Below are 26,871 nucleotides of genomic sequence, written 5' to 3'. Positions count from 1 at the left end.
AAAATAAATGGTGAATTTGTAGGATTTTCATATTTTTAAATTTGAAAGTCAAATATGAGAGAAAGTCTTGATTTTGTTGAGATGGCTTTAAATGTTTTAAAAAGCGCTAAAGAAAAATCGCTCCTTAAAATAATAAAAAAAAATAAAGATGATCTAAACGTAAAAAAATAATAGAAATTGATCTCGGGAATCAATTTTCCAGACATATTTACATAATAGTCTCCATATTAACCATTGTTCTATGTTTTATATCCGTATAAAAATACAGCGTGTTTTAACAATTTGGTTTTTTGAGCCATTTTCTTATGTTAGACTTGTTTGTTAGTCTTAATGTTTTTTATCGAAAAGCCCGCCCGATATACAGTAAGATTGTCTTTGTTTTTGAAGAAAATAGAGAGTTTTCGATTTTTTATTTTTTTTATTTTACATCTTATTAAATAAAACCTTTATTCTAACTTAGTAAGTTTAAACATTTCCAAAAAATAAAAATCAGTGTTTGCAGTTATTAGAACTATTACAACAAAAAGATGACTAAAAAACATTTAGAAAGCCAATCATTGGCAAAATATGAGAGGCTTTTTATTCTGGATAACATTTTGATGTTTCTCCATGGCAAATTTTAAAAAGAAATGTTTTTATTCGACCAACAACTTTTAAAATCTTTTTCACGCCAACAAAATTGTATAAATTTTCATAAAATCCAGATAAATGCTGCCAACCTAACGAAGCGAAATCATTTTCCCCAACCTGGCGTCCGTAAGGGCATTCGAGCTCGAAGGACGACGCGCTGCTCTTTGGAGGCCATAATTCGCACATGTTTTTCCGCCGCAAAACCACTTTGCTTGGAGCCAAAAAGTGCAGCATAATCGGATATGCACGCTCCTCCTGCTATACAGTGAGTGAGAAGAAGAAGAAGAAGCTGACAGACGTGGTGGAGTGGGTGGGCACGAAAATATTTTTATAGTCGTGACGATAAAAAAGCGGTCGTTGAAATTGCTATGAGTTAATTATGAGATTGAAGTTTTTTGAGTAGAAAACTTTAAAAAGAAGACTTCTTACTTTTTTATGTACGTTTCTTCTGAACTAAACAAAAATCAAAATCAAAACAATTTTAAATTCTCTACAATAAAAAAAACGCAATTTCTGGCAACACTGTCAATACAAATTATTTCCCTTTCCCGAAAAAAACTGGCTCAAGTTCAGCATTTTTCCACCGACTCACCCCCAACATTTTAAAATGAAGTGCACGTGTATTTTCAACCCTCTCCTCTCTTTTTCCGTTGCATTTCTTTCTCTATAGTGTGTTTAATTTTTTAATACATTATTTTCCCTTTTTTTCTTTTTGTCTTCTTCCTTTGTTCACTGCAGGAAGCCACACGCGGCAAAACTTTATTTCCAAGCTCGCCCGTCTGTCTGTCTGTTCAAACTGTTTGTGGTGCGGGCGGTGGTAGGGATGATCGTTCCAAACTTGTTTGGGGATGTATTATAGGGTATGAATTTAGGGAAGCTCAATGAGTGAAATTTGGAAATTTTCGTGAAAACCCGTGAAATCTGTAATTTTTAAAATCAATGCTTTTAAAAACAACACTCATCTACAAAAAAAATACAATGTAAATTTAATACATTTTCAATTCAAAAGCGTGATGAATTTTAAGGAACAAAATGCTAACTAAGCTTACTATAATGAATCAGTCAAATAAAAAATAGCAAATTTTACTACAATTTGTTTACCAAAGAAATTCGAAATTTTAAACTTGGTTCAGATTGAAGAGATTTTGTCAGGATTATTTTTTTCAATTTAGGCCGCTACAAATATTTTTCAAAGTTTCTGTTATCCCCCCCCCCTCCTTCAAAATTGGTCCAAAAAAACTTCAAAATTTTAATGAAAATAAAAGTCAAAACAACTGAAAACAATCTTAAACGCTTCAAAAGATTTTTGCAACGGATTCAAAAAATATTTGCAACGGCCTTATTACAGTTTTTTTTGGGAAAATACTAAAATTTTCATAAATTATCGTTCATTTTCGAAAATACTCAAATTTTCAAAATATTTAATATGGGTACCAAGTGAAGCGAAATTTGGTATGCTATTTGCACCTTATTAGATTTTTTTTTGAAAATATTAAAATTTATCAAATTACCGTTTATTCGAAAAAAAAATCGAATTTTCAAAATATGCAATATGGGGGTATTAAACGACGCAAAATTATATGAAGCATACTCATTTTGAATGGATGTTTAAAACATGCAAAATTTTGCTTCGTTTGGTACCCATATTAAATATTTTGAAAATTTTAGTATTTTGTACATTTTTAAAATTTTAGTATTTTTGAAAAAAATACGATATTTTGTGAAAATGTTTGTATTTCAAAAAACTGTATTATTGTGAAAAAGCATACAAAATTTCAATTCGTTTGATACTCATATTGCAAATTATGAAAAATTTTGTACTTTCGAAAAAATAAGGTATTTTGTAAAAAATAGTATTTTACAAAAATAAAAATTGAAAAAACATACCAAATTTTGCTTCGTATGATACCCATAAGCAAATTATGAAAATTTGAGAATTTTCGAAAAAAAAGAATTTTTGAAAACAATTTTGAGTACCTATTTATACTTTGAAACTTACTACATTTTCAAAAAATATATGCTTTGTGAAAGCATTAAAAATTTAACATAATATTGTTGAATCAATCGATTTTAGAAAGATTTTAAATGAGTTATCATCCATTACCGGCGATAACATTATCGCCGAAACAATTATCCAAATAATGATAACTTTAGATTCTCGTTATCGTCCCGAATAACGATAACCATTATCGTTATCGTCAGACGATAATATTATCGACGATAATTATATCGATTAACAACCATGGTAATTTTAATATACGATTTTCAAAGTTATTTAAATATAATCACGTTCCGTGAAATATCCGTGAAATTAGGTGTTAGCGATTATGGCCCCCGCGAAAATGCAATTTTGAGTGTGAGTATGATATTTTGAGCCTAGGTATGATATTTCCATTACAGGTAAGATTTGTCTCATAGTTTAGTAACACACATCTATCGTAATTAAAATTAGTCTTTGATTCTATGATTGATTAATTTCATGAAATCAAATTCATTCAAATAGTTTTGTGAAATCACAGTCCAAAGGAAAAACCTATTTTTTATTTCGTCCAAAGCAATGCCCTTTAAAAATAATGATTTTTTTCCAAATTGAGTAACATTACAAACAGCCTGATACAGCAATTGCTTCATTAGAAAACTTTATGTGGCATAGGACAATTATGTGAAGAAAGGCAAAGAAAACACACTTTTTTGTTTCAAATTCAATCATTTCATTTACATTTATATGTTTTTATATTTTGACTGCTGCTCATATATCAATCAATGGTATGTGAATATTCGAGGCAATTTTGTTTTCGAAAAGTTATACGATTTTTACTAAAAAAGAAAGTAAAAAAAATCATATTTTGTCAGTAGGGGAAGGTGGGGCAAGACGACCATATGGGGTGGTTGAGATTCCCAAAAAAGTGTCCACGTGGTTTATGGATGGTCCCGTTACTGTCAAATCCATTTTACCCTCCTTTTTCCCTTCTTTCAATTGGGGACGGCAGCAGTTAAAGGGGGGGGGGGGGGGGGGGGGAGGTGGTAGCTTTTCTTTGTTGCCACGATTCGTCGTTTGTTTGTGTTGTCTTCTGCCTTATTTTACTGTACAACACTATTCCGCGCATTATTATACTGGATCTGCAGGCAGTTGTGGCCTAAAAGATTGTTTGTTGGCAGCACTGCCACCCAGGCTTGCTTGCCCGGGCTCGAACCCATCATGACTTCGTTTTTATGGCAATTTAGCTGTCATGCAGAGATGAAATTTATTACGAGATTGTGGTGGACCGTGGCCGAGGACATCTCGGTGCTGTTTTATGGTCCCACACCCCCCAAACAACGGCAGAGAGCGAAGAAGAAAACCTGGCCAGTTGGATACGTGTCACCGGTCGGGTTGGGTTTGTCTTTTCTTTGAGATATTTGCCTTTCTGGTTTGTAAAAATGACAGTTGAATGTGTGCGGTTTAATTTCCGGGAAGGACGAGCTGTCGGGCAAGATTAACACAAACTTAACGTTGGAGATAAGAAAAGAAGCTTGAGTATATAAACTGCGTTTTTACTATTTTTATAGAATGTAAATGTGAATTTTTCCTCAAATTAATGTCAAGAAAGGTAAGAAGACAGAAAATTTTTCTATTTTCAATTTCAATAAAGTTTTCATTTGATCTCTTTTTAACTTTTGTAAGATGGTAAATTTATGGTACTTTTAAAATTCTCTTTTTATTAGTGGAAAATTGTTAGTATTTAAAGCTAGAGCGTTAAGCTGCAGTGTTTTATCCAAAAGGGATTAAACTAAACTACAGTTAGTTCAACTGGGTTAGCACGGGTATCAATCGCAATTCTTCAAACCTTGCCTGGCGGTGCTGCCCACGTGGTGTTGATGATGATGGTAATGTTGGTGCTGGTGCTGGTGCTGATGCTGATGATCGCCCCTCCGAGGGGGTGGTGGCAACGGGTGGAGGGAACTGGTGGTGGTGGTGGTGCGAGGAGGGTGGTCCAGAATCAAATTGGAGGAAGGTCTGCGATCTACTAGGGGCTGGACCATCTGGACCGGCGGTGCATCACCGTCCCCGGAGTCCGGGCCACCGCCGGTTATGGAGGAGCCCGTTCCGCCTGCGGTTGTTCCCGTGGCCGAACTGACCGGGGGCGTTTGGGGGGGAAACTGAAAACCCGAGATGGGAGTGCAACGAAGCTCTGCGAAATTTGTATACACAAACGAACACCATAAATTACCGATTTTTTAGGGGTTTGTGGGGGAAACACTCAAAACTTAGAGTTTACGAGAATTTGGAGGGAGTAGGAACTTCGATTGGGATTGGCAGGATGAACTTTCAAACTCAGACAGATTTCATCAAAGGAAAATACCGACTTTTATGTGAGTTCTTTCTCCTCAAATCAGCTAACGAATTACCTTCGCCCATTAAAAGCACCACCTCGGGAGCAACTTTCCCCCACAAAAAAAAGTGCTGATTAATTTCGCTACAACTTTACCAAGGGTAGGGTGTTAAAAAAAGCAACTCACACCAAATCACCCCCAAAGGACTAATTTTGAAATGTTGCTGTTTAACGCGGTCCCAGCCGCCAAACCTGACGAAAGAAACGAAACCAATCAACCAACGACCGGTCGGTAGTTCCAGCCTTCAGCGCTCCCCAATTGGCCAATTCCCACGGCACTCATCAATCAGACCATCGGATGGCGGCGCGGCAACAAATAGAAATTATATAGACTGTTGCGGAATCATAAATTTGGCCGCACGGCTTCAACCACAGCACTGAACTCAGTAGCTTGAATATTACTTAAAACGACTAAAAATTCTAATTGAATTAGTTTTGACAGAACAGGACGATTTTTTCTAAAATAATTGAGACATTATTTAGTTTAATGTTTTGAATGAAATTCCAATATTTATTTCAAATCAACTGAATGCATGTAAAAAGCGTTGCCAGTTTCTGGTTTCGTTGGTCTTGTTATGACCAAGCCGTAAATAACAATTATAATCGCAAGTCAAGCCACACGCGAACGATTGCCACCTGGGTCCTCCAGTGAGAACACCAGCACTATGTTGTGTGTGTGGTCGATGTTAATGAACTGTTGTAATGGATGTACTTTAAGCTAATAATTCTGGCTAATGGAAGAGTAATTGACTGGTTGCTAATTGAGAAATTGAATGGTTTTACTCAACATGGTAGCCCATTAGCCTGTGCAATTTTGAATTTCGAGCCTAATTCAATAAACATATACAAAACTTCGTTTCCCAAATTTCAAACGTTTAAGTGCTCTAAAAATCACTGTCCCTATTCAGACTGTAGTCCAGATTCACCCCAATTGACGGTAACATAATTAAAAAAAATTACGTTATCTAAAATCATGCCGATTTTCAAGTATAAGTATTTAAAATGTCATACCTAATACTATTTGCAAAATGTTTAAAATAAAAAAAAACAGTTTTTATATTGCGTTTAAATTTCCACATTAATAAGAATTCATGGAAAATAATGTTGAAGTCAGATAAAAAGATAATCATTGACAATTTATCGTCCAAATATAATCTTGTTAGATTTAGTCTAATTTCAACAGGATATTTTTCTGATGACTAATTTTCTTTTAAATATGTTTTATCAAAACTTGTAAACCATAATTTGTAATGGACTTTTCTTTGCCTTCCCTAGACTGTGATCATGATCAGGACTGCAGTATCGACAGACAGTTCAAAATGCATGTATTATGTTGTTGTGCAGCGTTGGAATTCATATATATCAAATTGAAAAAGTTATTTTTGAGAACTGGAAAAATGATTTAAGCAGATCGCTCAGTATGGGTGTTTGCCCCTTGTTAAAGGGTTTATTTATTATTCGAAGTTCAGAATTCCTTATAAATAAATATGATTGTTTTTATTTCTAACAATTTCCAAGAACATTTTTTCACTCTTAAAAATGTTCAAAATAATAGCAACTTAAACAATACATAATCGTGTTCTAAATGCAAAACGGCTCAATTTAACAATTCAGTATTTTAAAATGACATAGGTTTTTTTAATGATAAATAAGGTATTTTCTGCACTTCGATTATGCCAAAATATGTTCACACTAGAGGTGGGCAAAACCGCTCTTTTTTGGAGCCGTACATTTCCGTTCGCTCATTCAAAAGAGCCGCTCTTTTGAACGGCACTTTCGCTCTTTTTCAAAATTAGGTTATTTTTAAGAATCGCGTGATTTTATAAGTTATTTCACATTGGACTTTTATAAATTATTTGATAAATCAATTGAAACTAAAAATGAGAAGATGCCCTTGAAAACCATAGGTCAAGATTTCTACTCGAACCTAAACGTTCGAGTATTTGAATGCCATCCAAACTTAAATCTAGGATGTTGGAGAAATTGCTATTAATTTTGAAATTGCGTTTATGTCTGCTAAAATTGGATTATTGCTGATATTTTATTTAGAGAAACTATTCTGTGAAATGTCTTTAAACACTAAAGTTTTATTATTTATTTAGAATATTTTTGGTAATATTTTACAAATAAGGCAATTATAAATGCTCAAATTTCTATTCGGGTAACACTTTAATGTACGATTAGTTGTACGATGAAATTTTAGTAGGAAACTGAAAATATGAGTTTGAAAACTTTTGAGTGGTGTTCATCGTCAATGCTATTAAGAGTCTTTCAATATATCGATGCCTCTATGCTCTCTTGTTCTAAGCTTGCTGGTTTTCATATCTAGTTCATATCTAGAGACATCGATATATCAAAAGACAACCCCAATGAAATATGACGATTCAGCTCTCAAAATGTCGTGAAAAAGTACACCGTGTGACAATTTTGAGATTATTTTTTTTGTAAGCATTGAAATATTTGAAATTGCATTTTCATTTCTCAAAAACAAATTAATTGCTAGAATTTGTTGGAAAAAAGTAAATTATATTGAACAAAAATCATTCTTTCGTGGTTCTTTCAAAAGACCGGAATTAAAAAAGAACCGCGGTTCTTTTTTTGTGAGCCATGGTTCGTTCGCTCTTTTCAGCGAACCGGCTCGCTCTTTTTTTTTGCCCACCTCTAGTTGACACTATTTTTTTTTTTTTCAAGAAACAAATGTAATTAAACTTAACAAAAACCGGAAATTGAAAAGACACAAGATATACATAATTCATATCAGTTTATAGAGTCCACCCCCACCAGATAATTTTTGTCACAGTGCTCATTGATATTTTCATTTTATTAATTTGTGCAACACACTCAAAAAGTTGGATTTTGGAAGGTTGAAAATTGGATAGGCTGAATATATCTTCTTTTTTTGAGTACAAAAAATGGTTAAAAATGTGAAATTCAACATAAAGTTTTGTAAATTTTAACCAGTTCCTGATGTTTCCTTTTTTCTGGCACAATACCTGTCACCATGATGTAATATAGTAATAATTGTTGTAAAAATTTGAAGCATTCTAATTAATCCATTACTAGTCATAAATTTACTGAACATTTTCAAACAACTCGAGCGTTCATTTATGTGCAGTTAATTTTTTTATAATGTCACTATCAGCTATATTTTCTCGTGACTACGCATTGCACACTTCTGACCTTTGCCTGCCTAATACAAAAATAGTTTCAGAACAACACATTTCTTTAACCCTCTGCAACCAAACCCTTCCTACAAGCAAACTTTGATCTAAAAAAAACGCCAAAAATCCACTTTTCAACCAATTTTGATCTTTAACATGCATTGGAAAGAAAAACTCTTAAAATTCTTGGAAATTTTAGCGTCGGAAGTTTGACTTATTTTATGTGACTTTGCCAATGTTTTTAAAAATTATATTATTTCAGGGACTAACTTTGGCTGTGTTTTAAATCAAAATTTCCTATATTTAATGAAAAAAATAGTATGCAGTAATTGTAATGTCCTAAACTACGCTTTTACGCATTTTTTACAATTTAAATAAAAATAATATCATGATATAGCAGAAACTTTGATATCGACCAAAAAATTTTAACTTGAAAAAAAACTTTCAAAATTGAAAATTTGACTTATATGGCAAATCAAGTTACCTAAAAAAACGAGTTTAAGTTTTCGTCAAAGCAACTTCCCATAGGAATGGATACTATTTCAGTGAAATCCAAGTTTTCGAAGATGCATTGGAATATGTTTCCTTTACCAACGGAGGATAATCTCGATTTTGGCAAAAGTGGAGATTTGTCGTTTCTTCAATGATGGGCAAAATACTGCTAAATAATTATGAAAAGAAAATATTCTATTTTGAAATTTAATTGCAAGAAGTTATTTTTGGAAAGTATCCCTCAAAATTTAATGAGATATAAACGGTATTATTTTTTGTATGTAATAAATGCGACTCAAACCTCTTTGTCGCTACTCATCCCCCAAATGTATGGATTGTAAGTTACCTTTCACTGAATTCCTTGAAAAGTGTTTGCATTTTTTCATTAACAAAGCCAAACGCAAACATTTGACTAACCTAAACACAAAAAAAAACTTAACACACCAAACTCAATCCTCAAATTCCAGCAGCCATGTTTTCGATTAGTCAAGCATCCAACCAGGCTAGCAAGTCAACGAACGGAAAATTCTCACCTCCATCCACTGTGCTGAGTTGTGGAAGCCAAACAAAAAAAAATAAAGAAGAGTAAAGCAGGGGAAAATTAATTATGCGAGTAATTTCATCACCTGACCGAACCTCGGCGAATCCTGAATCCTGAACCTGATTCGACGACTGATGGCGTGTTTATGGTAAATAAATTTCCTCCTCATTTTTTGTTGTTGTTGTTGCACCGACCGTGGAGACGCACGGTGTGGCTAACACATTTTCTCTGCGTGCCCTAATTGAGCTATATCTGGACGTTGGCATCGCGGTACCAGAAGGAGAGTGAGGGAGGAGGGGAAAGGGGGGAGGCTTTGATTTTACTCCTGACGATGGTAGATGAGTGTAATTTTCCACAAGCCTTTCACCGGAGAAATTCTGTGGGAAAACGCAGTCACTTTTTTGTCGTATTTGTTTTACTTCGATTTAATCTATTTCATCCAATTAATGTCGCATTATACAGTAAAAAAAAAATCATGGTAAAATTTCATCTGAGAAGGGGTACATCTTTTATGTACCCCTTCTCAGATGAAATTTCGCCATGATTTTTTTTTTACTGTATAATGCGACATTAATTGGATGAAATATATTAAATCGAAGTAAAACAAATACGACAAAAAAAATTAATTTTACCTCTAATAATGTGTGAATTTACATCTGGTAGACGCTAGGAAAAAATATCTCTAATCCCAAAACAAAATCAAGCTGGCGAAAGTTATATCTAGCTTACTAAGTCCGCGCCCAAACCCGCATGGCCAACTCGCTGCTATGAAAACTGGACGATCAAAGCCAATGTAAATCGCTTTTTTGATTTTGAAATTTTTATTAACAAATTATGTTTATCGGCTTTATATTAATCAAATTTGAGTGTTATATTAAAACATTAACATTGAAAAAAACGCCGCAATCTTGGATTACATATTTCCATATAATTTTGGAACAGTTTTGGGACCACATTTGAGCTCAACGAAGGCAACGAAAAAAATTCTTGTTTCGGTTATCCAAAGTGAATTTTTTTTTTGAGGATTCGGATAATCGAGTAGTGACTGTAGCATTTCTTTTAAATTTATGTTTTCTGCTTTCGTTATATTTCAAATTCGTTTAAGAGAATGGTTTTTAATAACATAACGCTTGTTGAAAATTAGGCTTTTAATAAGTACGAGAATTTAATTGACGTTCTAAATTTTGATTAATTTTTATAAGAATCAAATTGATAAATATAATTGAATTTATTGTTTTTATTTTTTTATTCTTTTAATATATAACCCACCGGAGGTCGCGTACGTGTACTTTGTACACAGTTTGTAAGGGTACTTGTAAGAAAGGCGAAAACACGCGACTTCCCGAAGGATAAATAAGATACAAATTTCATTGGGTAAATTTGTCTGAAAATTAGAAAGCAATTCTCCCAAAATAAGCAAATTTTTGGAAATATGGTTTTTGCAAGGGTTTATTTTGTTGTATTTAGATGATACTTTGTCTTTTTTCTATAACCAAAGAAGTAATTTTGTATTATAAGTTTGTCCATACAAGTTTTCATACAGCTGTTTATATAAAAAGACTATGACAGTATTTAAAAATATGTACTTTGTTAACGGATTTTCTGATCCATAAAAATAGAAGGTTTTTTTAGGAATACTCAGAAAAAATTGTATCACTCTTAAAAAAAATACCCGTTATTTAATTTGACTTTCAAAACATTTTTTATTATATGTTTTAGTTGACAAAAATGCATTTTTTTAGCTCAGGAACAAGTTAGTCAAAATTAATTTTGCAGTGTTGCCTATTTTTTGAAAAAAATCATAATTTTAAACGAAAGTGGAAAAAAGTCAAAGATTTTTTGTTGTTGTAAAAAAGATGTAAAATTTAATTTGCAATCAAAAAGTACACAAATTTCGATATATAGCACCGTTTTTGAGTTACATCCACTGTATTTTGTTTTCGAGTTATATCTACTACATTTTGCTGATTACGTGACTTCATCGTAACCAAGCATGACCACCAATTGACCACATCCAAAAATATTTCAAAAATCAGAATATGCTATAAATTTACTTCAAAGATATTGATCATTGGACCTGCTGAGATATAGCCACCAAAAGAAAATCACATAAGAAAAAAGAGATCCCGAGCAGACGGAAATAACTTGGGAATCACATTTTTTGATATTGGAAAATACTAGGCCAATAACATTTCATGTTATTTATAACAAAATTTGTTATTCGCCGTTATGATTTTTTTGTTATTGGATTGTTATTGTAATAACAGACTAATCACATTTTAAGTTATTCTTCGAACAAATCTTTGTTATTATTTTTTGTTATTTTAACAACTAATCCGATCATCCCAATAACAGTTGGCGGTATTCTTCCATAACAAAAAATGTTATTCTCAAGTTGTTCTGGCTTTCAATCAATATCAGACCGATAACAAATTTTGTTATGATAACATAAACTGTTATTGAACTCTTATGCAAAATTTGATTTTTGAAGAATATTCCATAACACTTTCTGTTATTTTAACAGTATTTGTTATTGAAATGGCATGAATTTAGTTATTACTGTCTGCCCGGGATTTTCTCTACAACACCAAAATATTGTTGCATTTTTAATTGACGATAAGTTATCATCTTTTTATAAGAAAAGTCTAAAAAAAAGGTGGGTAATTCTTTTTAGAGTGTAACTATTTGTTTCTGACAACTATGCCTGCCACTTTGCCGAAAACACCAAATCGATCAGAAAATCAGTTCTCAAGATACAGATTTTTGAATATTTAAGCAAGTGTGCAGACTTGATGGATGAACTAATGATTCTAAATGACTAGAAAGTTCCATCCAAATCGTTGTCCGAAGTCTCAAAGATTTGCTCAGGGGACAACATAATAAATTGTCTCTAAAAATAGTTTTTTTTTCATTAAAAAAATGTACGAACGATTGTAAGACATTGTATAATGTTTTAAATTTTATTTTGGATTCAGCATCTAAAAATAAGAAAGACAACAGATCAAAAAATACTTTCATGAGTTCTTCTAGAATTGTTTGAATTGTTTTTTATTGATGTTATTCTAATTATTCTATATTTGTTAACAAATTTTTGAACTCGCATCTAGAAACTAAGCATTGTTTTTTAATCAGTCATTCTTTTATTTAATGATGAATGGGCTCACAAAAAAAATATTTCAACAATATCACAAGATAAGTTGCATCTTCCTTGAGAACTGTTCAGTTGTTTTATCTTTTTTCCCGACTGCCTGTGATTGGGGGGTGGGAGTGAATGGGAAAATCCTCAACCTTCTCTCCCTCTCCCGCTCCTTTACAGGTAATTGAATTATGTTGTTTGCTCGCGCAGATTTATCAGGCACATACCATCTTTTCATGTTTTTGATGACCCGGCCCGGTGAGGTAGGTATAGGAGCGGGCGAGTTCCGCGAAGTGACTCTTCTCTTCCGGCAAGTGTTCATCGTAAAATTTTGAAGTCGCGATAACGATGTTTCGAGAGTTTACGGTTGCTTGCTAGCGTTTAAATTGTGGGTGAGTGTTTTTTGAGAGGGGGTGGGAAATCAGGAAGTTGTGGTGAAAATAATATGTTGTGAGAGGAAACTGCTTCACATGTTGGTTTTGCTAATTTCAGGGGTGGCTGCCAAGTGGGCAATTAAACGTTTTCTTGAGAAAGCTTAGGGCGTAAGTGCGTGATTTAGAAATTAAATTGAACTAATTTTTGTGAAAATCATATTTCAAATACTCGTTTCAAAAGAACTCTTCAAACAGTCATTCAAAAATTAGTTATGCCTAATTGATTCTGCACAGTAATCGAAATTAATTCGGCCTGAGTCAGCAACTTTTCCCCATTATCATTATTCCAACCAATTAAAATTGACGCCACGCAACCCAAAAACGCACAATGTGGTGACTAGTTAGACAGCTCACCGAACAAAAGTGCTAGCAATAATTTATTGATTTTCCCAATCAGATTAATCTAGCGTGTCCCTCATATTCGTCGAATCGATCCCTCCCCCCAAAAATAACCCCTCTCCAATAATTATAGTGACAGTGCAAACCCTAACGCACAACCCCAAACCTGAATTTCCACCGGAAAATTGAAATGATAATAAAATAGCGAAAATTAATCCAGGTCGTAAACCCAATAAATAATTTTCCGGTCCTAGCCCCGACGGGCCGGTCGTCGATGCAAATGTGGCATCGATGCAAATGTGACTAAATTTATGAAAGCATTATTTATGTCTCAGAGTTCAGAGTAAAGCATAAAAAGTAAATTTCTTTCGCGCCCTAATTTATGTGCTTCATTCAGTCAAACAATGATGCACGGGGAACAAAGGGAAGAAAAGAAAAATTGTGCCCTCGTGCTGAAAAAAAAATCACGGAAAATTCCGTGCAGTGATACAACGCATTGTGGCGGTGCCGTAAAATGAGACAGGCATTTTCTTGACTTTTTGTTGGACGCGGTGGCATTTGAGGAATAAAAGCTTTTTGAGAGTTTTTCAAAAGAGGAAATTTGCACGGCATTAACCTCAAGAAATAACGTCAGGATGAGTGTTCGGGAGAGGTGTAACAAAAGCTGTTTAAATATTTCATTCTGTCTGGCTCATTACATAATTTAGAATCATTATTATTTTTTTATGGAATTGTCTTCGGTAAAGTTTTAGGTATTTATGAGGATTATTCAGAAAAAAATTAAATTTTTTGGTGATTTTTTATTAAATAGTTTTTGATAAAAATTAAATTATACAAAATCCATAATTTTTAATTTTGATTTTTTTATGTTTTAGGGGCAAAACCCCGCATCTTTTAAACCATTCAGAAGTATAGACTAAAATTTTGCCGACGAATTATGATTTTTTTAAATAGTGATTTTAGTCTTATACTTAATTTTTTTTGAAATCTTTTTTTTATGTAAAATTGAATTTGCAATCGAAAGTACTTCACAAATTTTTAAATTAAGCCCCATTCAAAGTTAACTTTGTTTTTAGATTTTTTTTTAATTTTTTTTTATAATTTTTAAGTATTTTTTTCTCGCAATCTACACCTTTCAAAATCATATTTTTTTGCAATTTTGTCGTGAAACAACATACTTTTCTTGTCTTTCTCGAACGACGAAAAGACCTGCTTTACTTAAAAAACAGAATTGGAAATTAATACCATTCAATACCAGTGCTGAAAAGTGCTACTTTTCAGCACTGAAATGGGTGCTGAAAAGTGCTACTTTTCAGCACAGAAATGGGTGCTGAAAAGTTGAACTTTTAAGAACTAGTGCTGAAAAGTAACATTTTTCATTTTTTATTTGAACGATGAGTATTGAGTATACTTAACACATGGATGTTTGACATAAGATTCCATTCAAATAAAAAATAATAAAAATTAAAAAAACAAATTTTAAAAAAATAAAATAAAAAAAAACAAAAAATAAAAAAAAAATAAAAAAAAATAAATAAAAAATAGCGTTTTTCGGGAATGCAAAAAATGTTGCAAGCAACTCGTTGCTAAACTTATTTTTTTTTCAGCACGAGTCATACATTTATCCAATCTTTTTGCAATTTGTTGCATTAACTACAATTTTGAACGTAGCGATTTAAGATAAGGGTTTTAGAGAAAAGATGTTTTTAAGCTCTAAAAATAAAATGTTTTAATTTTTAATTTTTGATAAAAATATTATATTCATTCAAAGGTAGAATCGAAGGAATTTTGAAACTTAAAAAGGCGTTTTCTTCAATTTTCAAGGGAAAATTGTATAAGACCACCCTAACGAAATCCAAAATTTTGTTCACTGAAATTGAATCTGCCCTCATAATTTGCTCAAAGTGGTATCGATATTTTTTCACATTTTCGGTTTCTATTATTTTACATAAAAAACACAAAATATAACGATCCGGGTTTCTGTAGCCTTGGGATGAATTTTATACTAATTTTTTTTTATCAAAATCAAAACAACAAAATAATATCTATATTGAGCTTATGTTTATTTTCTGAACAGTAACTGTCAATATTTACAACTATGCCGAAGACACCTAAACGATTAAAAGATCGTTCTCACGATACGGTTTTTTAAATATTTTGATGGTCGAGGGGGGCGGGAAGCCTGGCACAAATCGATTTATTGCAAGCAGTTTTAAGAAAAATACCGTTAAAAACTAATGATTGCTTGCTATCTTTCTATCTTTCGTCTGTAACTCTTTTAACTTTAGTTTATTACGATATTTTTATTGAAACTTTAAAAAAATCGAGTCTTGCCAGGCTTCCCGTTTCACCTTAATCAAAAACACATTTTCTTGCAAAAAATTTTTTTTTATAAATTTTGGAAACTATCCAGTCAAAATTCAAACTCGAATAAATATTTGGATTCGTTTAAAACTTAAAAATTGCTAGCTTCTTAGCAAAGTGCAATTTTCTCTCTTCGAAAGTGCACTCCTCCTATGTGCCTGATACTTTTCTCTGTACAGCATCCACCTCCTCGTCATAACTTTGCAAATCCAGTCTACAGCAGATACATGAGCAGCAGCTGTTCAACACCTGCTGTTCCCGTTCAACTACTGACAATCTTTCCCCACCTGCAAAGGCGGAGTTGGATCTTGTGGAGCAACAACCCTGCGCTCCCCGCCTGGAACTAAATGAAGTTTTAAATCTCACGTGGTTGGATGTTCAGCAGAAGCGTCTCTTTCGCTGCCTTGAAAACGAAGAACCAAAGCGAGGATAAAAACGTGATTTTTTAGCAAATCACGTTGGCGTGTGTTTACGACCGAAAAATAAAGCACTTTTCCTAAGGATGAAAGAAAGAGGGAGAGAGCATCTTTACTTGAGTAGTTCTTACGTCGCGCGTTGCGATGATGGATGGAGAATGCTCCAATGATGAGAGGTTTTTCACGGTTTATTTAATGTTCATCACGGAAAAGTGGGGTGGGTTTCATTTTAGAAAAATTAGGTTCAGTTTTCTCTCTAGCGGAACATTATTCAGTGTGACGTGACCGTTATTGCAGCATTTTTCCGCAATAAATCAGAAATCAATCTGTTTCGCGTGTTTTGATGCTCGGCATCCATCATAATAGATCATTGATTTTTATGAGTCGTTTTCCCTAGTAAGTTCGACGGGGAAAATTGATTCCACGTCGAGAGCTGAGAGCACACGATTTGTTACATGTTTGGTAATACCATGAAACCGCAGAGCCTTCTTCAAGTAAAATGATAAACTTTATCCTTCCAGCAGTGCTGCCAGACAGTCTCCTCTAGGTTCGGTGCGGCAGATTTATGTGCTTCAGGTTCCGTCAGGCGGGGTTTGCTTTTACGGTTCCATCTATTTGCCATCAATTTATGGTCGAATTTTGGTCCTTCTGGCTACCAAAACATGTCTTGCCGAGAAAAAAGTGAAAACGGTAAAAGTGTGGTACGTCGATAAGCCGTAAAATCAACGCAAATTAATGGTTTATCTGGTGGGAAAGGTTACCTTGCAGCAGCGTAGCAAACAAGGATTGGAATTGATGCTCGATTCTGAGTTTCGTTTTCTTGAGATTATTCTTTTGAAATCGAATTCATTTTAAAATTGATGGGGCATTTTTTTTCAAGACTCAAGATTGAGTAATGATGTTTTTTTATAAATTGTTTAATTCAAAGGTGAAGAAATTTATACATCAACCAAGTGCAAAATGATTGATGTACAGTCGACTCTCTGGTTGTCAATATCCAAGGGACCGTCGAGGAAGAGAATCATCAGTTTACAGAACGATGCAAAATGAAGACTCGATTGAAATTTGTTTTTTCTTGCTGACCAGCTATAGGAAAGAATCATGGCAACGTCCAGCAAACAAAAACAAATAAATGTCAAACACCCTTCAAAGCTTCGTTTCTCAAAGAAAAATGTCTATGCAAGCCATGAGAAAGTAAAATTATTGACAACCGGAATAGATATTTAAAGCAAATAAAATTCAAGGGACCGTCGAGGAAAAGATCCTTCAAGCAAGAGAAAATATCGAGGAATAAAGACAATCGAAGTATGCAGTTTGAAGGGACTGAAGAATTCATCGGTACATGGAGCATTATTGATATCGAGAAGATCGACAGCCAGAGAGTCGACTGTATCGATGCCTCTGTGCTCTCTTATGCTAACTAGATAGGAAAACCAGCAAGCTTAGTACAAGAGAGCACAGAGGCATTGGGCTGTCGAAAAAATATGTGTTTATATAGCAATTCCCCACGAAAATAGCATGATTCGAAAAAAAAGTTTTCCGATCGGATTCAAAATTTTTCTAAGGGTTCCTTGGCCTAAATAATTAGACCCGTATTTTTTTTTGTTTGGCCATTGGGGTGACATACGCTGTTTTAGGGTGGTCCGAAAAATTGCAATTTTCGTCGATTTTCGCAAAAACCACTTTTTTCAAACAATCATATCTCCACGCCATTTAAACCGATTTGAGCTGTCTTAGACGCAAAAGAAAGGTGATTAGTTTTGCTATTTGGGAAAAATAGTAAGAAGTTTCAAATATCTAGTCTAACATTTGAAAAGGTCAAATGAAAACTTAAATGCTTTTTTGAAGGTCGCGGGACCAAAGAGCCTATGTCTGAAAATATTTTTACCAGATTCCCCGGAAAATTTTACATAATATATCAAAAAATTGTGAAGTTATGTTTTCAGTATTCCGAGATACGATTTTTTGAAAATAAAAACTGAGTTTTCCGATGCACCGCGTGCAAAAACGGGAATATTACGAAAACGGCAAAAAATCGAACCAAAAGTTGCGTATTTCAATTGGTACCCTCACATGTATAGGTCATCGCTGACATTTTTAAGTTATAGCAGTTTTAGTGAAAAAAAGTCGATTTTTTTGCGTTTTCGTAATTATTCCGTTTGTGCGCGCGGCACGTCGAAAACCCCAGTTTTTATTTTCAAAAAGTCGTATCTTGGAATATTGATAACATTACTTAACCATTTTTTGATATATTATGTGAAATTTTCCGAGGAATCTGATAAACATATTTTCAGACATAGGCTCTTTGGTCCCGAGACCTTCAAAAGAGCTTTTTAAGTTTTCATTTGACCTTTTAAAATGTTAGGCTAGATATTTGAAGCTTTTAACTGTTTTTCCTTAAAAGCCTATTTAATACCCTTTTAACTATTTTTCCTTAAAAGCTTATTTAACACCCTTTTGTTTGCGCTCAAGACAGCTAAAATTGGTTGCGGAATTATGATTTTTTGAAAAAAAGTGGTTTTTGGGAAAATTGACGAAAATTGCCATTTTTCGGACCACCCTAACACAGGGTAGGTCACCCCAATGGCCAAACAAAAAAAAATACGGGTCTAATTATTTTGGCCAAGGAACCCCCAAAAAATTTTGAGCCCGATCGGAGAACTTTTTTTCGAATCATGCTGTTTTCGTGGGGAATTGCTGTACGGTCAGTGAGGGTGACTATGGGTAAAAAACTGATACACCTCTCGTTATTTCTTAATAACAAAAACAATTTAAATAACATCGAAAATCTGTCAACGTAGATTTGTTTTTAAATAGTTAACCAACCTTTTTCCAAAATATGGTGGATTTTGATAAACACTACCTTAAATGCCAATGGATTGAAAATCGACCCAATCTCACCCCTTAGAGGGGGTGACATTGGGTCAAATGAAACTAAAATGATGCTCAAATACAACGATATGGTAAAAACAAGTCATCCAATAGTGTTTCTTGTTCGAGGGAATCGTATTGACACGCTACAATGCACAGTGGGAAAAATCGAGGCAAAAACGAATTTTAAATATGTTGTTGAAATGATCAATGCGTTGACATAACGTTTTCTGCTCTCTTCTCTTCTCCATTGAAATGAGTTTCAGGTACATTTTGCGATTTCTCACTATCACCAATCGATTATTCGGAATGTTTCACGTCAGAAAGGGTTACGTTAAAGAATTGAACATTTTAGCAACATCAAAACAAAAACATAAAAAAAGGGCAAGTCGGCCTTAAACGGGCCTTACGCAAATTTCCGCGGATTCTCACCATCACCAATCGATTCCTCGGAATTTTTCACATAAGAAAAGTCTTGGTTGAAAGTTCTAATTGACCGGCATCAATTAAGTCCGTTTTTTGCCTCGATTTTTCCCACTGTGCAATGTTTGAAGTGGAAATTTTCAAACATTAAGGTAGTTTTCGAGCAATTCTAACAAAAATATTAGAAAAAATGATTTTTCGAGAGGTCATTTTTGGCCAAAAACGTACCCCAGATTTAGACATCTGCCAAAATAACAGGATTTTTTCTAGGAACGAGTTTTTTTCAGCGAAGTCATCTTAAGATGTCCCCTTTTTCCCCCTGGAACCCTTTTAACAGAATTCAGTTTCATTGAGAATAACCTGAGAAATGGTAAAATCCGTAAAAAATCACTTTGACCCAATCTCACCCACCAGACTCAATGTCACCCCCACTGACGGTATATAAAAAAATATAATTTTTGAACAGCACTGAATTTTTGAATGTTCTTAGATTTTATTTTATGAAAAAATAAGTGTATTTTTTTAATTCAGTTGCCCAAAATTAACCTGAAATTACATGTTTGGTAGGAAACCTGACATTTTTTTAAAAATTTGTTATTCCTTTGTTCGGCTCCACTGTGTGTTGTATTTAAAAAAAAAATACATAGAGATATAGGACCCTATTGCCTAATAAGGCTAAGAAGGTAAGCTGAGAATTAATTGTTGTTTGATTCATTTTATAGTATTACTTGAAAAATATTCAAAAATTTCCTAAGAAGTTATTCAAGAGATATCTAACAAAAACATCCCCTACATCCAAAATTAACGCAGTCGAAGAAGGTCGACCCAACTTGTTTGTTGACTTTGTCGTTATCAAAACCGTTCCCGTTCCTCAGTCGGGACTGACCACAACAAGCTGGTTAGGAATTTCCTCTGTTCACCGTATCTACCGTGTCAAAAAAGGGAACCGTTTGCAGGTAGACTCATACATTTTCTAGGCCTGCTCTTTTAATCCGACACGGTTCCGGTCGAGATTGGGGTTATGTGAACGGATTCCTGTGCAAGTGTTTTGGTAAATTCAAGCAGCCAATAACCGGTCATTTGGGACAACTAGGCTGGAATTTGAGGAAATTTATGTCTCAGCTCAATCAGATAATGTCATCAAGGTAGGCGTTCTTGATTGATCAAAGGCAATGCTAACGATAAGTTTGGCATATGAAATATCGTCACCTAAATATCACATTCCGAATCTAATGCCATTTCCCTTTTCAGCAAAAGTTCAAACGTGAGCGGCAGCTGCTCCTTAATTTCTTAAGGTGCCGAAACTTTTACGATCCATTTCCGACGAGTCCAAGTCGTCCCACCGCATCGGAGTGTATAAATTTAAGATTAGCGGCGCGGCGGCGTTGGCCAGCTGGGGCCCGGGCCCCATTCAAAAGTCCATCATAATTAGAAAGAACTTTTCCGCCGCCCCGTGCAGCAGAAGATGACAAATTGGTCACGTAATTTTGGCCAGCGGCCCCCAGGAGAGTCGTGTGCACTTTTTGGCGCCAAAACTGCAAGGTGTTGAATAATTAGAATGTTCACAATGTTGTCCGACTTGTGTAGTGAATAATTTGTCCACTTGTCCCCGCTCGGCGGAAACTTCAAAAACGGTCTATTAACACTGGAACGCCCAACGCATGTCCAACTTACACGGACGCCCAAGCCTCCCAAAAAAGGTGGAACGGTAACTTCAACTCGCTGGTTTTCGGGCATTACTCAACCAATCGGGACGATTCTTCTTTCCAGTGATTTGTTAGAATGTCTAGATGATCCTAAAATTTTGCAGAACTTGATTTGAACAAATCTGTAATTTCTGCGACAGAAAACATCGTTCCACCTTTTTTAAAACGACTGCCTCCGCGGAATTTTTGGCGAATTTTTTTTTACACGTGAAAAAAAAAGTTGGAACGATGTTTTTGATCGCAGAAATTACAGATTTGATCAAATTAAGTTCTGCAAAGTTCTAGAACCATCTAGACATCCTAACAAATCACTGGAAAGAAGAATCATCTTGATTGGTTGAGTTATGCCCGAGAACCAGCGAGTTGAAGTTACCGTTCCAACTTTTCTGGAGCCTTGGGCGTTGGAATGTTAATATCGTTGGGGCAGTTCAAATTCGTTGCTCGAAATTGACCCTTACCAAATGGCCAACTAGATCCAAGAGGAGTAGTCACTCGATGACGTCAATCATCAAACATATTTTTTTTGGGTGTGCACAAAAGTGTCACGAATTTCACCGGCAATTTCGTATGCGTGTCACACTCGATGGAACATCGTCACGTCAACAGGATCCAAATTGAGTGGTGTGGGTGCTGCTGTTTTTCGGAAGGTGTTTGTTTTTGGCAACCACCACCATCGATAGAGTCCCTCCTACTTCGAAGATGAGCGGAATAATTCAGTGGGTTTCAAATCGAATTATCCGAATGACACAAAGTTTGAAGAGACAAACAAAATTTAAAAAAAAGTGGATTTCTTATAGAAAATATCGTTTTATTTATTTCATGCTTACTAAAAGTTTAATTATTAATATTATTTTATTTTAGTTTATAAGGTTTGTCTGACGATGTGAAAGTATATTTTGGTCCGATTGTCTATTTCAACACTGACATTTTTCTTGATTTTTTCAATTACACTGTTTTAATTTGTTTTAAAATCAATCATAAAAAGGACGAAAGGAATGTATTTTTGTAATATTCGAGTTATTCATTTGATGTTTATTTGAATTTCACTGAATCACAAAACCTTCCCTCACTCCCCATAAAACCAAAAACCGATCGTGGCTCAAGTGTCATGTTTTCCCTGACAACATCATCCCACTCAACGACACTTTAGCTCAAGTTCAATGCCCAATAGGGCGTAACATTTCCCCTACATTTTTCGTTCACTTTCAATTTGTTCCATCTGCGATAACATAATTTTCTAAATTGTAACCAATTCCGTTGTGGGAGAGAGCAAACCAAATTCGAACCCACAAAATCGACAAGTTGCCATCGACGTGCAGTTCTGAAACGGTTGAAAAACTATACGACGATGGAGGCCAATCGACGACGACGATCCGGTTATTTGGCAGCGGTTCAACTTTCGGTGCCATAATTCGGTCAAACCCCGTTAGAATTGATGATAGTTTGCTCGACGAGTGGCGCTGATGCTATAAATCATCGTGGTTTCTCCCTCCCCCTTCAAAGGGTTCTGCCCTTTGCCAAATTCATGTTGCCTCGTTTGCATCACAATTATCGGTTTCATCAGGGTTTTTATTTCTGTAATTTGATATGCCAGGGAAATCATCGGCTACATGAAGGGAATTAATCAATTGAAGATTTTTTTGTATTTGCTTGTTAAAGGGTTGAAATTTATTTTTTGTCGCAATGATGAATGAATCTAAGATAAAAGTCTTATAATAACTCCAACTGTTCAAAATAATAACTTCGAAGAATATCAAAACCTATTCCAAATATTGAACGTTTGTTATAAATAAAACCAGCAAAAAACGCACTGCAACAATAAGATTTCTCTCATTTGTTATGTTATAAGGAATAGATTAATTTTCTCAAATGACTGTCTAAAAATAGTTTGTCGATTTCAGGAAAACTTAAAGATGTCTTTACTGCAAATAAGTTATATTTTTTTTGTGGCTGAAACATTCTTGGTACATTTCATAACTACCAAAAATGCCATTCTGCATAATTTTTTAATCCTGCAAGTCTCTAATCTTCATACATTTTGGTCAGCTTTCCATACAAAAATGCTATCAAAGCATTTTAAAGTGAAAGTTTGCCTTTGCTTCGACTTAATAAAAAAAAAAACTATATATGGGTCATTCCAGGTCAACTGGGTACACTTTTGGACTCATCTATCGATATCCTAGAAATCCCAAGTTTGGTGCTGATTGGACCATCTCTTTATTTTTGGCACCGCCCTCTTTTTTTGACGATTTTCTAAAAAACGTTATTTTCTTTTAATCATAACTTTGCAACTACTTGAGCAAAAAGACTTTCAACAGTTTGCATTTCATAGAAAATTGTAAAAGGATTTCATAAAAATAAAATTTTAACCCTTAAATGCTCCCTAATATTATATTTTAACGTTTAAAGTATTTATATTCGGCTTTGACCAATTCCTTATATTTTTATTTTTTTATTTTATCACAATCTTGTACCCCGGACAATTTTACATAATAATCAATGCAAGCCTCAAACTAAAATGAACTATTGACGAGATACAGCGATTTTACTGAAAAAAGTTTGATTTTGCGCAGCACTCTGTCCTATGAATTCAAATCCGAAATAAGTTTCTCACATAAAAAAACCGAACTATGCTGGATTCATCCCTTTTTGTTGAAAAGTACACCATGTACTTCCGAGTGCTGCGCAAAATCATTTTTTTTTCAGTAAAATCGCTGTATCTCGTCAATAGTTCATTTTTTGAGTTTGTGTGCGAGCTTCGTCGGAGGATGACAGGAGCAAACCTGCGCATCCTCCTGCGAAAAAAAAAGTGAAAAAAGAAGAAAAATCCGACGAGTTGGTCGGGCGTCGGGGCCAGTTTGTGTGCGGAGGATGGAAAAAAGTGTTATACAAATGCCATTTATTAACCATTATATACGCGCTGATCCCTGTTTTGCCTGATGGGATTGGAAGTTTAAAGATAGTTCGAGGACCCGTCTGGTTCTTGCTCTATGTTTGGCGGGGCCAGACAATGCCCAATGACCTCGGAATTGGGCCGCTAGGATCTCTGCCATTCTGAAATGGGTCATTGGAAGCAGCGCGAGGGCTGTCACCACCTAATACCCGGGACTGAGATATGTTGTATCAGCATAACCCAAGTCTGATACAAACTATCCTTTCCCATAATTTCGCTGCCGGCCAGCGGGTATTGGATTGGACCACACACACACACACATCTCGTCAATAGTTCATTTTAGTTTGAGGTTTAACACTTAAAAGTGAAATGCTCAAATCAACCAAATTAAGTTTTGGATGTGTTAAATCATAGCAAAAAAAAAAATTTCTTGCTATGAACAGGTCATGGTCAAAATATCAAAGAATTAGTGGAAATATTTGGAAATATGTCTTTTCTCAATCTGTGTTTCAAAATTAGAAAAAGTTTCTGTTTTGATTAAAAATAAAGAAATGAACATTAAAAGTGTATTCGAAATAATCTACAATCAATTGTACAAGTTTCAATAAGAGAAATAAATTTTCAGCAATAAAGAATTGTTTAACCTTCTGATTTTTTAAAAGGGAGAAGGGACAAAAACCTTGACATAAAACTTGCAATGTCCCTAATGTGGAAAAAATAAATTACACATAAAAAGAGGCAAAGTTAACCTTTCCAGTTGTCAGGAAAATCAACAAAAAAAAGTAAATCAAGATCATTTTTTTTTAGATTGCTGACGATTTTAATTTTGGATAATTCTCTGCCAACTCACACGAAATCGGGAAAAGTTGATTTGCATGAAACTTTGTCTTACAGGGTAAATTTTGTCCCCTTCGGATCACGAATCCGAGGTCTATTTTTCGATATTTTGTGACGGAGGGGCTGTACGACCCCTTCCATTTTTGAACATGCGATAAAAAACTTGTTTTTCAATAATATGTAGCCTGAAAATGTGATGGGATGGAAATTTGATGTCAAAGGGAATTTTATATAAAATTTAACGCCCGATTTGATAGCGTAATCAAAAATCGACATTTTTCATCGAAAAAAACACACAATAAATTAATGCATTTAATTTGAAGAGAGAATTTAACGTACATTTTTTATTTTTTTTTGTAGCTTTGCAGGGTTATTTTTCAGAGTGTAATAATGTTCTGCAAAGATGTAGACTGCCCATGCTCACATAAATGTCCCATATGCAAAAACAGTAAGCAGAGAAAAACGCATTTGAAGTTTGTCTCACATATAAGGTTACGTGTTAAGTTTTCACGGAAAAACTGGATTTCTTCCTGATTTCTAGAACAAAGTACTGGATGTTATAGGCTTTTCTGAAAGATCTCGCGATTCTGAACAAAACTGCATCAATAAATCAAAAACGATGAAAATGCATATGGGACATTTATGCGATCAGGGGCAGTAGAGCAGACATTTAAAAAATATTTGGATGTAAACATAACGGGTTATCGCGATTTCAAGAAAAAAGTTTGTAGTTTGTGCTACACTATAAAAAAAATTCCCTGCAAAGTTTAAAAAACACAAAATTTTAAAACGAACAAGAAAACTTAATGAAAAAATGACGCTTCTGGGTTAATGTAGATTCGAAAAGTATTTGCATTTATCTTGTTTAGCCTATTCTACCACCATCATTACATTTTGCCTTTCTATTTTTTCATGTTCTTACAGTCATTTTTTTCAATTTTTTGCTTGTTTTTCACATTTTCTGCTCTATAATGGCACCATTATCAATCAAACTGTAAAAAAAATGCGCAGAGTCATAGTCTGAGAAACTTCAAAAATTACTGCATTCTTCTTTTTACTTAAAATATAGACACAGCCTAAGTTGACCCCTAAAAAAATTCATTTTTTTTAAAACACTGCCAAACCAAAAAAATTATAAAATTTTAAGAGTTCTTCTTTCCTATGCTTTTTAAAGATCAACAATTGGTTGTAAATTTGATTCTTGGCGATTTTTTTTTCTGGAGGCGGGGTTGGGTTGTAGAGAGTTAAATATTTTCTCGATGTAACTTTCAATTTGCGATTGAATAGCAGTTTTGTGAAATTTCAAGTTACTTATTTGATTGACATCAATTTTCAAACATATTAGCAACGGCCTAGTTGAGAAAAACGAATAGTTGAGCAAATTCTAAACTGAATTTGTCCTCAGTTTTTAGAGCATTATAAATAAGCATTGTTTGCTTTAACTTCAAATTTTCAGCAGTACCACATAGATCTATACGAAGCTCTGAGGCTTTTTCCCAAAGAAAATGTTTTTTTTTCACTTATGACTTGTGCGCTTTCGTTAGCGAAAAATAAACCAAAAATAAAAACAGTAGCTTGAGGGTGGTGCACAAAAGAGATTGTTAAAGCTTCCCTGGTGTGTTAAAAGCTGGAACCTGATTCAAGCAAAGTTCAGAATGTATTAACAATTATCATTTAGTATCGGTTTTGCATTAAAATTTTCTATAAAAATTTAATTTTTATCAAAATTATTAATTCTAGATTCTTAACACAAATATTAAAGATTCAAAAGAATAAAAGTTTAAAAAATAGAACAAAAAAAACAAAATCAACAAACCCATAACAGTGAGAAAAGATTTAAATTGGGCGCAACCACAAAGTCAGCTCGTGACAGCGCCAGCATTGTACAGCAAAAGGGTGCGCTGTAATGGAGCGTCAAATTCTTCGTCGTTCGTTCTGCAACTGGCTGGCAATATCGTCAAAAAGTCGTTTGTATACTTTTCTTGCGCCACATTCCGGTGGCTTCTTCTACCAGTGTTTGTTGGAATAAAACGAGACACTTTCCTCGTTTGTGCAATATTTTCTAAAGCCAAACGAAGCGGTGACTTTTTTTCGCTGAACAAGAATCGGCTTCACGGTGGGGTTTCTGTACTTTTCAAACAATGAAAAGCTGAAAATTGATTTTTTTTAATAGCAAAAAAACACAATAAAACTGCTAAACAATTTCTGCAAACTTAAATTTGAGATTTTTCACCAAATCTTTTCTCAGCGTGCAC

The 26,871-nt window shown here is 34.2% G+C and overlaps 1 protein-coding gene across 9 annotated transcripts in view; it reads right to left on the bottom strand.

The window, feature by feature from the left end:
- LOC120419151 (uncharacterized) overlaps positions 1-26,871 on the bottom strand; it is a 274,388-nt gene that overhangs the window by 24,792 nt on the left and 222,725 nt on the right. The window contains exon 2 of one of the 9 annotated variants that reach the window (XM_039581790.2): positions 4,458-4,802. The exons of the other annotated variants lie outside the window; for them this stretch is intronic. Coding sequence (XP_039437724.1) covers positions 4,458-4,802 — 345 coding nt within the window. The remainder of the gene's footprint in view (positions 1-4,457; positions 4,803-26,871) is intronic. 9 annotated transcript variants of the gene reach the window in all.

This window comes from Culex pipiens, chromosome 2 (genome assembly GCF_016801865.2).
Source record: "Culex pipiens pallens isolate TS chromosome 2, TS_CPP_V2, whole genome shotgun sequence".
In the NCBI taxonomy this organism is placed as follows: Eukaryota; Metazoa; Arthropoda; class Insecta; order Diptera; family Culicidae; genus Culex; species Culex pipiens.
This window is presented reverse-complemented; position numbering and strand designations above follow the sequence as displayed.